The 13,587-nt window shown below is 50.6% G+C and overlaps 1 protein-coding gene across 6 annotated transcripts in view; it reads left to right on the top strand.

The window, feature by feature from the left end:
• LOC112233019 (protein SOGA1) overlaps window positions 1-12,796 on the top strand; it is a 60,821-nt gene extending 48,025 nt beyond the window's left edge. For 5 of the 6 annotated variants that reach the window (XM_042299319.1, XM_042299316.1, XM_042299317.1 and 2 more), the window contains exons 7-14: window positions 2,123-2,251; window positions 2,885-3,115; window positions 3,233-3,382; window positions 3,504-3,671; window positions 7,679-7,933; window positions 9,055-9,128; window positions 9,213-10,812; window positions 11,017-12,796. In XM_042299319.1, coding sequence (XP_042155253.1) covers window positions 2,123-2,251; window positions 2,885-3,115; window positions 3,233-3,382; window positions 3,504-3,671; window positions 7,679-7,933; window positions 9,055-9,128; window positions 9,213-10,812; window positions 11,017-11,169 — 2,760 coding nt within the window. In that variant the 3' untranslated portion in view covers window positions 11,170-12,796. The remainder of the gene's footprint in view (window positions 1-2,122; window positions 2,252-2,884; window positions 3,116-3,232; window positions 3,383-3,503; window positions 3,672-7,678; window positions 7,934-9,054; window positions 9,129-9,212; window positions 10,813-11,016) is intronic. The other variant, XM_042299318.1, reaches the window with a different exon arrangement.
• Window positions 12,797-13,587: the final 791 nt, after the last annotated feature.

Consider the following 13,587-nt stretch of genomic DNA (forward strand, 5'->3'; position numbering starts at 1 on the left):
TCTTTTCAGCTTCCGGAGGGGGAATAGGCACTGTCGTGCCCTTTTCACAACTGTGTGTATGTGGACACCGAGGAACTTGAAACTCTCGACCCGCTCCACTACAGCCCCACCGATGTGGCGTGCTCGTCTCTCCTTTTCCTGTAGTCCACAAATAAGATCCTTTGTCTTGCTGACGTTGAGGGAGAGGTTCTTGTCCTTGCACCTCACTGCCAGGTCTCTGACCTCCCCATAGGCTGCCCCATCGTCGTCGGTGATCAGTCCTACAACCGTTGAGTCATCAGCAAACTTGATGATGGTGTTGGAGTCGTGCACGGCCACACAGTTGTGGGTGAACAGAGAGTACAGGAGGGGACTAAGCACACACCCCTGAGGGGCCTCCGTGTTGATGATCAGTGTGGAGGATGTGTTGTTGCCTACCCTCCCCACCTGGGAGCGGCCCGTCAGGAAGTCCAGGATCCAGTTGCAGAGGGAGGCGTTCATTCCCAGGGTCCAGAGCTTGGGGATGAGCTTGGAGTATATTTCAGTAATGTACTGTATGATAATCTGCTACTCCATTTCTTATCCAGAATGTTAGAAATAGGGTACTATATCCGCGTGATGTTGCCATGAGCAGCACCAGAGATATTTGAGATTAGCGAGATGCAACACTTCGCTCTCACACAGTCACACACAGTATCTACGCAGGTTCACGGGTTCTCGCTTCGCGCCGTTCACAGCGTGGTAGCCAGGTCACCGAAGCAGTGGAGAAGTTGAGCCTCGCGCTTTAACTCTTATATTGTTGCGGAAATTGACCCCTTATGTTTTTTTTAACTTCCTGCATCTACGTCATATCGCTGAGTCTACTTTTAAAACGGGAGATTCTTCTGCAGGGCCGCGGCGTGACGGACATAAAGCTATGAAGGGCATCGGAAACTGACAGCAGGTTAGCCATTTATGGACACGGAGTCTGCGCCTGAGGCTTGCCTGGGAAATGTAAGCCCTTCATACACTTTTGGTCTACGAGGCAAAATATGCATTGAAGTGTGAGGAAACTACCCAGCTGAAATTGAGCTCCCCTCACTCTTGCTCCTCAATCCCTTTGGTGAGGAATTGAAGGTGTCAGAAGTCACTTACAGAGGCTGCAGAGGAGAAGGAGAGAGAGATATGCAGAAGCTGGTTATGGTGTAACTGATATTTTTAAAAATCAGTTGTAAATCAATTATGTTACTTGCTGAGCAATAGTGAGCTAGTGTCATAGACTTACGCTGACAGGAGAGTTTACTCACTCATGTTGGTTTCATAAACGATAAGGGTAGACGAGTGGTGGGTGAATTGCACAACAACCAAGAAATGATTCCAGCAACGCCTGTCAAGCTTACATATGAAAACTAAATGACACAGTACTTTCACTTATCTGTCAAAGCCCTCAGAGAATCGCAAGACAAAGCGCAATGGTCTCCGTCTTTATACTTCAAAACACAGCAGCAACTAGTAGCCAAGCGCCATTTAAGCACAGATATCCATGGCACATTATGCACACAGTGGATATTAAATAATGGAGTTTTCATTTTCAAACCTCACAAGCCTTTAGAGTATTAAAATGTCCTCAGGGTATCTCAGTCTTCCACCCAACACCCCATCCCCAGTGTCCCACCCTATCAAATGTTACACGCTTCGTCTAATTTTGGCGCCGAGTGATAACGAAGAGATCGAGCGGCTGGCCTTTGTGCCTGTCGGTATAAAGGAGGCCATTTGAGTTCGCAGTTAGTGGGTTAACGGTGATGGTGGGGCTGGGTCGGGCTAGGAGTGACCCCCGCCGCGAGTTGGCGGAGGGTGAAGAAGAAGAACATTATGGGGAACGGTCGATGCCCCTCTCACTGACAAAAGGCGAGGATTGTTGTTCCCTGTTGGGAAACAGTTATGATCAATAAATGAGACATGTTGATTGTGTTATACAATCTAAAGGAGGATATTTTTTTCAGTTGGGAGGTGGTGTATTTTACTCTAACTATAATGGTGTACCTCTCTCTCTCTCTCTCTCTCTCTCTCTCTCTCTCTCTCTCTCTCTCCCTCTCCCTCTCCCTCCCTCCCTCCCTCCCTCCCTCCTTCCCTCCCTCGCTCCCTCCCGCCGCCCTTCCCTCAGCAGATCAGTGAGCTGCAGGCCCTTCTGTCAGATGCGAGGGAGACGGCTCACGGGACGCAGGAGGAACTGACTCTGGAGAGACAGGCCCACCGAGACCACACCCACAGCACTTCTCAGACAGTCTCACAGGTACACAACCATGGAGACACGACTGTTCTATATCTATGGACACAACCACGGAGACACGACTGTTCTATATCTATGGACACAACCACGGAGACACGACTGTTCTATATCTATGGGCACAACCACGGAGACACGACTGTTCTATATCTATGGGCACAACCACGGAGACACGACTGTTCTATATCTATGGGCACAACCACGGAGACACGACTGTTCTATATCTATGGGCACAACCACGGAGACACGACTGTTCTATATCTATGGGCACAACCACGGAGACACGACTGTTCTATATCTATGGGCACAACCACGGAGACACGACTGTTCTATATCTATGGGCACAACCACGGAGACACGACTGTTCTATATCTATGGGCACCACAGTGACTACAGACAAACCCTGCTAAACCACGCAGAGCATTGTCACTGTCACGTCCTGTCAATGCTAATACAGAATATGTGCCCCACTGGAGAACAGTATTGTATCGCTACTATATATTTAACAACAGTTTATTACATACATGCACCCACTTAGCAAACTTCACAAACAACTGCTATGAAGCTAATCCCTTATAATAACAAATGTGTCCCTGTAGCCCTCACTAACTGGCCTGTGTCCTGTGTGTGTGTCCCCAGCTGCAGGAGGAGCACCAGAAGGCCCTGACGCGGAGGGACTTCCAGCTGCAGAGTCTGAGTCTGCAGACGCGGCTGCAACAGAAGTTCTGGAGCCAAGAGAGGAACCTGATGGTGCAGGAGTCCCATCAACTCAAGCAGACCCTGCTGCTGCTGAGCCTCAAGCTGCGCTGCTTCCTCAAACAGTGGCGTCTGGGACGCAAGCTGGACACGGAGGCCAAGGATGTCCTGGAGGTACGGGACTGGTTGATACCTTCTCCTTTTGAATCAGTCACTTAGTCGTGGCAGAATTGGTTGGTTGGTTGGTTGGCTTGCTGGTTGACAGATAATGTGCTGTGTGTTTCCCTACAGGTGAACAGTCTGAAGGACCTGTACCTGCTGTTGGAGGAGGAGAGTCTGGCCGCCCACCAGGGAGACAACAAGATGGCCGCCGCAGAGGAGCAGCCCCTCAGCACCAGCATCTCCAAGGAGCTCTGCCTGCTGGAGAAGAGCTACAAACAGGTACAGGACACACAGGGTTAACACGGGAAAAGATAGCATTAAAGCAGGCAATATTTTAGAGGTCTTTTTAGGCAATATCGACGAGGTCCTTCACTGATTCTCTATCCTGTCCGTGGCCTAGACGAGGGGCGTGAGCAGCACTCTGGCGGACCTGAAGGGAGCGCTCCAGGATCTGAGCGGAGAGCTGCGAGAGGAGCGCCAGGGCTCACAGGAACTCACCCAGCAGTTTGCCCGCGCCAAGGCCTCCTGGGAAGTGGAGAGGACAGAGCTCAAGAGCCTCATCACCCAGGTAAGACCAGAACACCTACTGAAAGTAACTGGCATTAAAATAGAATTACTCAAATGGAAACTTGACTGTAGGTGCACTCAGTGTGATTGACATGGTATTGTGTCAGCGACTCTATTGAAACGCTCTGTCACATAGTTTTGAACCTACACGCTTAGAAATAGAAGGTGCTGTCTAGAACCTAAAAGTGTTCATTGGCTGTCCCCATAGGAGAACCCTTTGAAGAAAGCTTTTTGGCTGCCGATTAGAACCCTTTTGGGTTCCATGTAGAACCCTTTCTACAGAGGAGGGTTATAAATGGAACCCAATGGGTTCTACCTGGAACTCAAAGGGTTCTCCTACGGGGACAGCCAAAGAACCCTTTTGGAACCCTTTCTTCTCTAAGAGTGTATAGCTAGTTGACCTAAAAACCATCTAAAAACCCTCAACCATCAGGTGTTATTTGGGCTATTGTAGAAGCCAGGTTATTATGTAGCTTACAGACCATTATCTAGGCTTAGCGTAAAGCCTCCCCTGGGAGGGCAGTAATTCATCCGGCCTTTTAGCACCCTGGTATCACACAGACTACTGGAGAGAGAGGACAGATAGTAGGACTCTAGTCACCAGGGTTACGGTCTCTCCCTGTTAGGCGGTAGAGTCATTACTTTAGTGTAGATTCATGCCAGATCAGTCAGATATTCTATAGCTACAATCCTTTCTCCTTTTGGCTACCTGGATGTCTGGGGCAAAGCCATTGATTTGTACGGCCGTTGAAGTGAGGATTTATAGTGGAACTATAGCTATCCATTCATCGTGCAGGAGAGCACGCCGTGAAGCTGTACACAGATCAAGTTACCCGTTCATGAAGGATGACATGACCTGCCATTTGTTACAATCTACTCACTGGAGAAAGCTGTCGAAGCTGTGGAGGATTGTGTTACGGATCAGTATGAATCAGTCACTGGGGTATTCATTTCATCACCAATGCTCAGAGTAACGAATGGCTTGAAACTGCTCATATCCTGAGGTGGTGGATTTGTACCAATCTATTTGTCTGGTGTTCCGTCTGGCCGTCTGCTTTGCCCTCAGACCGCCGTTCACTGTGTGTGTGTGTGTGTGTGTGTGTGTGTGTGTGTGTGTGTGTGTGTGTGTGTGTGTGTGTGTGTGTGTGTGTGTGTGTGTGTATCAGGCAGTGAGAGATGAGTTTAATATCCAGACGACTGCCAGCCTGAGACGTTCTCATAACAGCAGCCTCCGCAATGACTTAAACTAACATGCTTTGAGACAGGCCACTAGATTACCCTAAGATAATATATAATATCAGACCAGGGGGGAAACAGAAGGAGAAAAATAAAAAAGTAATTAGGAGGAGAGATGAAGAGTAATAATGAGAGAGAGAGAGTGGGGGAGAAATAAATGGAGGAAGGGAGAGAGAGATGGGGGGGGGTTGTGAGCGGTTGAGAAGGAGAGGGAGGGGCACAGTACAGTAAACAGTTTGAAGCATGGTTCATTGGTCCTGTCAGACTGTTCCCTCCCCCTGCGGTCCCTCCTCCACGGCTCTGAAAGGGCACATGTAAATGGTGGGGGATCCCCACCTGGTGAAACCACCACAGCCACTCAACACCATAACTGGGTCACAATTTACAGCCATGGAGGAGTGGGCCGGGCCAGGTCTTCGTCATCCTCCCTCCCTCCTCACGAATCCCCCGTAGAGGCTTTTGTTTCTCTCCTCCATGGCAGTGGTAATGTGTTGTGTGTCTGGGAGAGAGGGAGAGAGGGGAAAAAGGGGGATAGGGAGAGAGGGAAAAAGGGGGATAGGGAGAGAGGGAGAGAGGGGGAAAAGGGAGAGAGGGGAAAAAGGGGGATAGGGAGAGAGGGGAAAAAGGGGGATAGGGATAGAGGGAGAGAGAGGGGGAAAAGGGGGATAGGGAGAGAGGGGAAAAAGGGGGATAGGGAGAGAGGGAAAAAGGGGATAGGGAGAGGGGAAAAAGGGGGATAGGGAGAGAGAGGGAAAAAGGGGGATAGAGAGAGAGGGAAAAAGGGGGATAGGGGAGAGGGGGATAGGGAGAGAGGGAGAGAGGGGGAAAAGGGGGATAGGGAGAGAGGGGAAAAAGGGGGATAGGGAGAGAGGGAGAGAGGGGGATAGGGAGAGAGGGGAAAAAGGGGGATAGGGAGAGAGGGAGAGAGGGGGATAGGGAGAGAGGGGAAAAAGGGGGATAGGGATAGAGGGAGAGAGGGGGATAGGGAGAGAGGGGAAAAGGGGGGATAGGGACTGGGAGAGAGTAAAAGGTAGCTTCTTGCGCTATAGTTCTAGACCTTTATTAAACTTGATACAACTGACTTCTTTCTCGTTGATATTTCCTGATTAAATAAGGCCCTACATGGACTGCAGGAGGGGGTCACATGCTGTAGCCTTGGGTTAATTAACGTCCTGATTTGTGTTCTGTTTGTGAACTCACCGGAAGACCCAAATGCCAGAGTAGTAATTCAGTTGGATCACTTTAAAATGGCGTCACCTGTGTGAATCATGGCCATAATCAAAGCGTTGGCTCTCTTTCCCCCACAGGTCTGGGATCATTTGTCATCTGAAAGGGCTGACAGGTGACTTTGCTTTTCTTCTTTTTGGAGAAACTCATTCGTCATCTGCTGCCCCACCTTGAGAGTCATGCATGCCCGCGCGCGCGCACACACGCACACACACACACAGACACACACACACACAATTCTACAATGCCCCCTTCACTCTATAAACTATGCTGTTACTGCTGCCCTTGTCTTGTGTAGACCCACTGGTCTGGTGCCCAAGAACTGGATAGCACAGCTGGGACCAATCTCTCCCTGATCTGCTCTGCCAACCACATCAGTAGGATGCCATCCTGGCAACGTGGCATGGCACCGGCAGCTGTTGCACTGTGGAACCAGACTTAGGGCCTAATGCCTACAGATGCCTACAGAAAACCCACTAAGGAAGTCTGTCTACAGTGGATTTTGGGGGGAATCTGGGGTGAATTGGGGAGCGTTCAAAGCAAATGTCTTTCTTTGTGCTATAAACCTCCAGACAACCATTAAGTCACAGCCCCGCAACGCCTCACCAATAAAACTCATTAGGGATATTCATCATCACATGAGATCAACGCTCCGTCGCCGTCGGAGACGAATGGCGTAGTCATCCAATAGGCGGCCCAGACTCCATTAGCACCATATAAGGCCGGAACCTGCAGTCGTCCCTACCGTAGCGATTGATGGGGCTCCCTCCGCCGAAAGCTGTGAGCTCTAATGCAAGAAAGAAACGAGACAGACTCGTAAAAAAATATAAAGAGCAATCGCCTCCTTGAAGCACTGCTTGATTCATTCTAATGGGGGGGATTGGAGAGGAGGGAGAGGTGGAGAGAGGAGGAAAAGAGGACGAGGGGAGAAACGTAGTGGGGGCGTCTTCAGCTGTCGTCTCTTTAATGTGACTGAGTTTCCAGGTTTTCTGTCTGTTTGCGCTTCCGCCTCAGAAACAAGGGATGCCTTGTTCAAATTGTCACAGACACACAAAGCATCTGCCGTCGTTCTTCATAGGGCTTTCTCATAGCTCCGTATCTGGTTGTATAGAGGGAGAAATACTAAAGAGCAAATAAAGTCTGTTTAGATAATCACATTAGCGATGCTGACATTTAGATTTTTTTTATGCATCGTTTTCTCTTTCGTCAACCCGCCCGCCACCCAACGCCCTTCATCCACATAATATGTCATGACCCTCAGCCCTCACATCACTAATTCAGATAAACACTAACAGTTGTTCTCAGAGACCAGACAGAAAGAAAGAGAGAAAGAGAGAGAAAAAAGAGTGTAAATCAGTGAGAGAGAGAGTGGAATTCAAGAAGTTTTTCTGCAATTGGGCATTTCATCAGCTGTAGGCCTACATCTAATTTAGCTGTTCAGAAATGCATGGAACCAGAACTTGTGCACCAATCGCACTACACCTCTCATAATTCGTCATGTTCATGAACCTCACCCAATCCACTCTCTCCGTCACCCCCTTCCAGCTGGAGAGCAAGTTGGGCCAAGCTGTGCTGGCCGGGGGAGAGAAGGACCTCCAAGGACCTCCCGACCTGAAGATGGCCCTGAAGAGGGAGCGTGAGGAGTACCCGCACCTCCTGGCCGACTCGTACGCCGCCGTCATGGACCTGACCAAGCAGCTTCAGACGGGCGAGAGGAACTGGAGCCGCGAGAAGCTGGAGCTTCTGGAGCACTTCAGTCAGGAGAGGGGCCAGTGGGAGCAGAGGCTACAGAACAAGATGGTAACTAGATTTTTTTGCACCTCAGAGCCTCTACTCTAGCTTCTGTTCTATTCTATTCTAGCATAGTCCAGGCCTAGCCATGTATATTGAGAGAGGGACACTTAGCCATGAGTACTGAGAGTGACACGGAATATCCTTGTGACGTCTAATGACTATCCTCGTTTTCCTTCCTCGGGGTGGTATTTTGATGGGGTGGAAAGAGAGGTTGTCACGGGTAGGAAATTGTGGGCTTGTATGCATTCCTGAACTCTATGGCTATAGGTTTAGCATTTTCCATAGAACTTTCACTGTGGGTGGATGACTGGCCAGAACAGGAATGCATGGACAGACAGCATGCTGCTGAACAGGAGTGTGTCTGCTGCGTGGTCTAACCACACTGGAGGTGTGTGTGTGTGTGTGTGTGTGTGTGTGTGTGTGTGTGTGTGTGTGTGTGTGTGTGAGCACACGCTCGTGCATGGTATAGTCTGACTGGCCCTACTACCAGCCCAGCCTCATTACCTGTGCCTGTCATCCAGTCTATCCCAAACTGACTGGCTGGTCTTGGAAAATAGGACTCTCTCTCTCTCTCTCACTCCGATACTCATTGTGGCAGAAAATTGTACAGGAAACGTAGCACTGAGGCCAAGCACACAAGAGGACATGTCATTATTTCAGACAGACGCCTCTTTCTCTCTCTACTATTTTCTCCAATCTGTCGCACTGCTGTTGGTTTTGTTCGCTGTGCTTCAAAACGCCCTGAAAACAAAACCTGTTTAAATAAACAAACAAGTTGTTTCCTTCATGAAGTAGACAGCAGTCAAGTACTGTAGGATTCCAATGAGCCTTCCCCATCCTTCCTCTTCTTCCTTCCTCCCTCCCCTCCTCTCTCCTCCCCCCCCCCTCCTCTTTCCTCCCTCCCCTCTGAGAGGAAATGTGTGTGTGTGAGCTCATCTCCCTGCGAGCTGAACGGTCCTAAGTCAGCGTCACTACTTGGACAGCGAGCCCTCTGTCAGGGAGAGATACTGTATCTCCTTCATGATGCCCACATCCTCATCATGTCCTCCATTAAACACTACCTATAAAACCTAACAGCCTGGCTGGGCCGGCAACTTAAAACCTCTCCTTGTTTCTTTCCCTTACAGTCTCTGCACGAAAAAAACACCTCCGAAAGGGAAACTGCAACAGACGCTATTACAAATGGAAGCAATTTACCAAGGTAACATTGGCTTTGAATGTATTCAAAACTCTACATTTCAGTTATCATGAAAAATGTTTAGTGATGTCATTTTTCTCCACCCAGGACCAAATCCATCCCGTCCATGCCAGAGTTAGAGGGTCTGCTGGAGGCCTGCCCTTTCCTTCCGGGTCAGGAGGTCAACGGGACAGCAAATGAGGAGGGAGAGAAGGACCAGCCCAACACCCAGGCCCCTCCCCTTCTAGCCCACACAGACCTGGGTGACCTCACCAGGAAGAACTGGAAGTACCTGACCAATGAGGTGGCTATGATGGAGCAGGGTAATGCCCCCTTCAAGACGTGGGACTGCCCCAGCTCCCCCAGTAGTTTCCTGGGCCTGGGGAGCATCCAGAGGAGCTACACGGCCCCCGACAAGACCGGTATCCGCATCTACTACAGCCCCCCTACCATGCGCCGTATGGAGAGCCGGCTAGCCAAGGAGAAGCAGGACAAACCTCAAGCGCAGCAAGGCCACCTGTCCCGGGCTTCAACTCCGTCAGACGCTGGGGCCCCGGAGGGCCAGCCTCCCTCTTCCTCTTTTGCCTCCTCCTCTTCGTCCTACGACCAGTGGCTGAGCTCTCTGTCCGAGCAGCACAGGGAACTTCTGGAGAACAGCAGCGGTGGCGCGGGGGTGGCGCCCTTCCATGGCCTGGAGATCTCTGCCAACCTCTCGGACGACATGAAGGAGATGACCAACTGCGTGCGCCAGGCCATCCGCTCCAGCTCTCTGGAGAGGAAGTGCAGCAAGGACGCGGGCAGCCAGACGGTGGGGGTGTCTAGCCGCTCCACCCAGACGGCCCAGTTTGTGAGTGTGGGACTGCAGACGGACGGGCTCGGGTCTCGGGGGGTGGGGGGCCTCCACACCAAGTCCTCCTGGTCCCCCCGGCCCTCGTCCTCACTGGCCTCGGCCCGCTCACGCCACATCTCCTCATCCCTGGATAAGGTGCACAGCCGCATCGACAGGCCCTGCTGCTCGCCCAAGTATGGCTCCCCCAAGCTTCAGCGCCGCATCTCCGCCTCCTCCTCCAAGTTGGAAGGAGTGGGGTCGTCCTCGGCTTCCTCCCGGGATCGCAGCCTGTGGAACCTGCACCAGCGCTCCTCGACCTCCAGCGGCTCGGCCTGGGCCCGCTCCACCACCACCAGGGACAGCCCCGTGCTCAGTGGCCTCAACGACGGCCTGTCCAGCCTGTTCAGTGTGGTGGAGCACTCAGGCAGTGTGGAGTCCCTATGGAAGAGTGAGCCGGGGGTCAGCCCAGCCCGCCAGGCAGCAGGGAAGCCCTCTGGTCCTGCCCCCGACACCGGAGCCCAGAAATACGGTCCCTTACAGGAATTCTTCAGGAACGTATGCGGTCGGACCGGAACACCCATGCCTGGGGGAGGGGAGAGAGGGCAGAGGGAGGTGGGGGCCACGGATGAGCCTAAGCCAGAGTGCCTCTCCGGGGCCTCGCTGGTGGGGAACGACAGTGTCACCAAGATCGTCAACAAGAGGTTCATGAGACAGATGCCCAGGGAGGAGCTTGGGGCCAATGCCAGGGACCCCACCGCCAGGGACCCCACCCCCAGGGACCCCACCGCCAGGGACCCCACCGCCAGGGACCCCTCCACCAGGGACCCCACCACCAGGGACCCCACCGTCAGGGACCCGACCATGAGCTCTAACATTGAGGTAGGTCCCACACACACAGATTCGCACTCACGCACAGAGAGACAGGCAAACACACATACACTCACGCAGAGACGGGTATACACATGAACGTGCGCAAGCACACACACACACAGGACATCATATCTAAGCATATTATTTAAGCAGCTTCATCTTTCATTGGATTGGATTATAAAGTAACTATTTACTGTCTCCTTCCTGTCCCAGGATGCAGTGTGTGATTGCACCTCCCAGGCTCTGACTTCCTGCTTCGTCCGGCCCTCCCGCTCGGCCACACGCCATTCACCGGGCCTCTGCATCCACCTCTCCCAGGAGTCTCCAACGGCAACAGAGGAGAGATTGGATCCAAGCAATGAGTGATGGATCAGAGAGAGCACGGAAGCTCACACTGCCACACACGCGCACACACACACACACACACACACACACACACACACACACACACACACACACGCATGCTGCCTCGCCAACACACTGCCACATAGGCTACAGTACTGTCACAAAATGTACACACACACACACACACAAACATCTTGGCTACACACACATACATACATACACCTGCAAACCACCACACAAACACACTGCCACATGCATAATGTACATACACACAATTCCCCACAAACTGCCACACAGAATCACTGTCACACGCGCGCACGCACAGACACAGATGTCTAGGATTGGAACTAAAACCCAAGCAGAACGTTCTAAAGCCAAGGACAAAGGAAGACCAATCTCCTAGGATTCCTCTCTGACCATCATATCCACTGTCAACTACCAGCAGGACAACCCCACTTCACACACAAGTCCCTATATAGTGCAGCATTTAGGGAACAGGGTGCCATTTTGGACAGTGTGTGGATTTATATCATGTCAGAACCCTCAGCACTCTACTTGACCCGGAATTGCACAGGGGAAAACATCCTGGACTATTGAATTACGACCTCTTGCCGTTGTCAACCATCAACCATCAAAAAACGCCTGTTCAACATTTCTCCATTGAAAAAACATATTTTTTTTTACGTCAACTGCCTGATGTTATGCCTGTTGTTTTTCCAAAAGACTATATATGACTTATGATATACATCGCGTATGATATGATCCTATGTTTCCTGAAGGTTGTTTGAAGGTTTGTCATCTGCCTGCTGTTGGCACACAATGATAGTATGGTGGTTAGGACTATGAGGGGTGTCTCCCGTGTGTACTGTACTGTAGGCTGTATGAGTATAGGAGGAACTATACTCTATTTAAACCCAGCTGTAAAGATAACTCCCTGCCAGGAAAACAACTCAAACTCCTTGTCCCATTTCGAGACAAAATGCATTCCTTTGTTAAGTCACAATTCCACTGACACTCTGGGTAATCTGTTCAATTGTGCGTGTGTTTCTCTTTCGTTGACTGCCGGTGTGTTCCTGTCCTCTTTTCTCCTGCTTTGTGTAACAACGTCCTCTGCAGAAGGTGGGCTCACTACTTTCTCACGTCATCACTCAATTCTTGAGATCCTTGGTGTTATATGTTTCATGAAAAAACATATCTTTAAAATGGGGGGGGGCTTGGTTGTGAAGAGGGTTATTTGTACCTTGAAATGAAATCCGAGACGAGAGAGACTGAGAAATGGTCTAATTATATTTGATTGATTCCTTCCATTTTGGAGTGTCCCTTTAAGGTCTGATAGCTGTCAGTCAGCCTGTTACTATGGTGACTTTGAAGTGCCTGTTAGACTAGGTCAGCTCGCACCACACGGCATTTAACAACTAGAACCCCAGATTGTTGTTCTTGTAATGATTTTAGACACAAGGTGGATATACAGTATACTCTTATGTACACGTCATGTACACAGAAGTAACATGTCGTCACCAACTCTTAAAAGCACGGAGAGAGAGAGAGAGCGAATGGTTTACGTTCTTTTGATACCAAGGAACTTTTTTCAGAGAAGTAAATTATTTGTAATTTTTTTTATATATATAAATAAATGTTTATATCTGTTTGTTTTTTCTCTCGGATTGCAATGGTGCTGAACTAATAGTGCAGATTCTTCCCTCATTTTAAAAAGAGCTTTTTACAAGGCTTTTAGGTAAGAGAAAAGGCTCAGTTTTTGCTATATTGGCAGTGGCACACAGTATTCTATATAAATGGCTATTGGTTAGGAGTCAGTCCCTGGCAGGTGCCTTAAAGATGAGCATGTCACTGTCATAAAAACACTGATTTGGCCGCTACCCCTGAGAGCCTCAATGAATGTGTAACACCCCAGCGCTCTCTCTCGTTTTCTCTTCCCCCCTCTCGCTTTCTCTTCCCCCCTCTCTCTTCCCCTCCTCTCTCTCTTCCCCCTCTCTCTCTTCCCCCCTCTCTCTCTCCCCCTCTCTCTCTCCCCCCTCTCTCTCTCTTCTCCCACTCTCTCTCTTCACCCCTCTCTTCCCCCTCTCTCTCTTCACCCCTCTCTCTCTCTCTTCACCCCTCTATCTCTCTCTTCACCCCTCTATCTCTCTCTTCACCCCTCTCTCTCTCTCTTCACCCCTCTCTCTCTCTCTTCACCCCCTCTCTCTCTCTCTTCACCCCTCTCTCTCTCTCTCTTCACCCCTCTCTCTCTCTCTTCACCCCTCTCTCTCTCTCTTCACCCCTCTCTCTCTCTTCACCCCTCTCTCTCTTCCCCCTCTCGCTCTCTCTCTTCCCCCTCTCTCTTCCCCCCTCTCTCTCTCTCTTCCCCCTCTCTCTCTTCCCCCCCTCCTCTCTCTCTCTTCCCCCTCTCTCTCTCTTCCCCCTCTCTCTCTTCCCCCTCTC

The sequence above is a fragment of the Oncorhynchus tshawytscha genome, linkage group LG16 (genome assembly GCF_018296145.1).
Source record: "Oncorhynchus tshawytscha isolate Ot180627B linkage group LG16, Otsh_v2.0, whole genome shotgun sequence".
Classification (NCBI taxonomy): domain Eukaryota; kingdom Metazoa; phylum Chordata; class Actinopteri; order Salmoniformes; family Salmonidae; genus Oncorhynchus; species Oncorhynchus tshawytscha.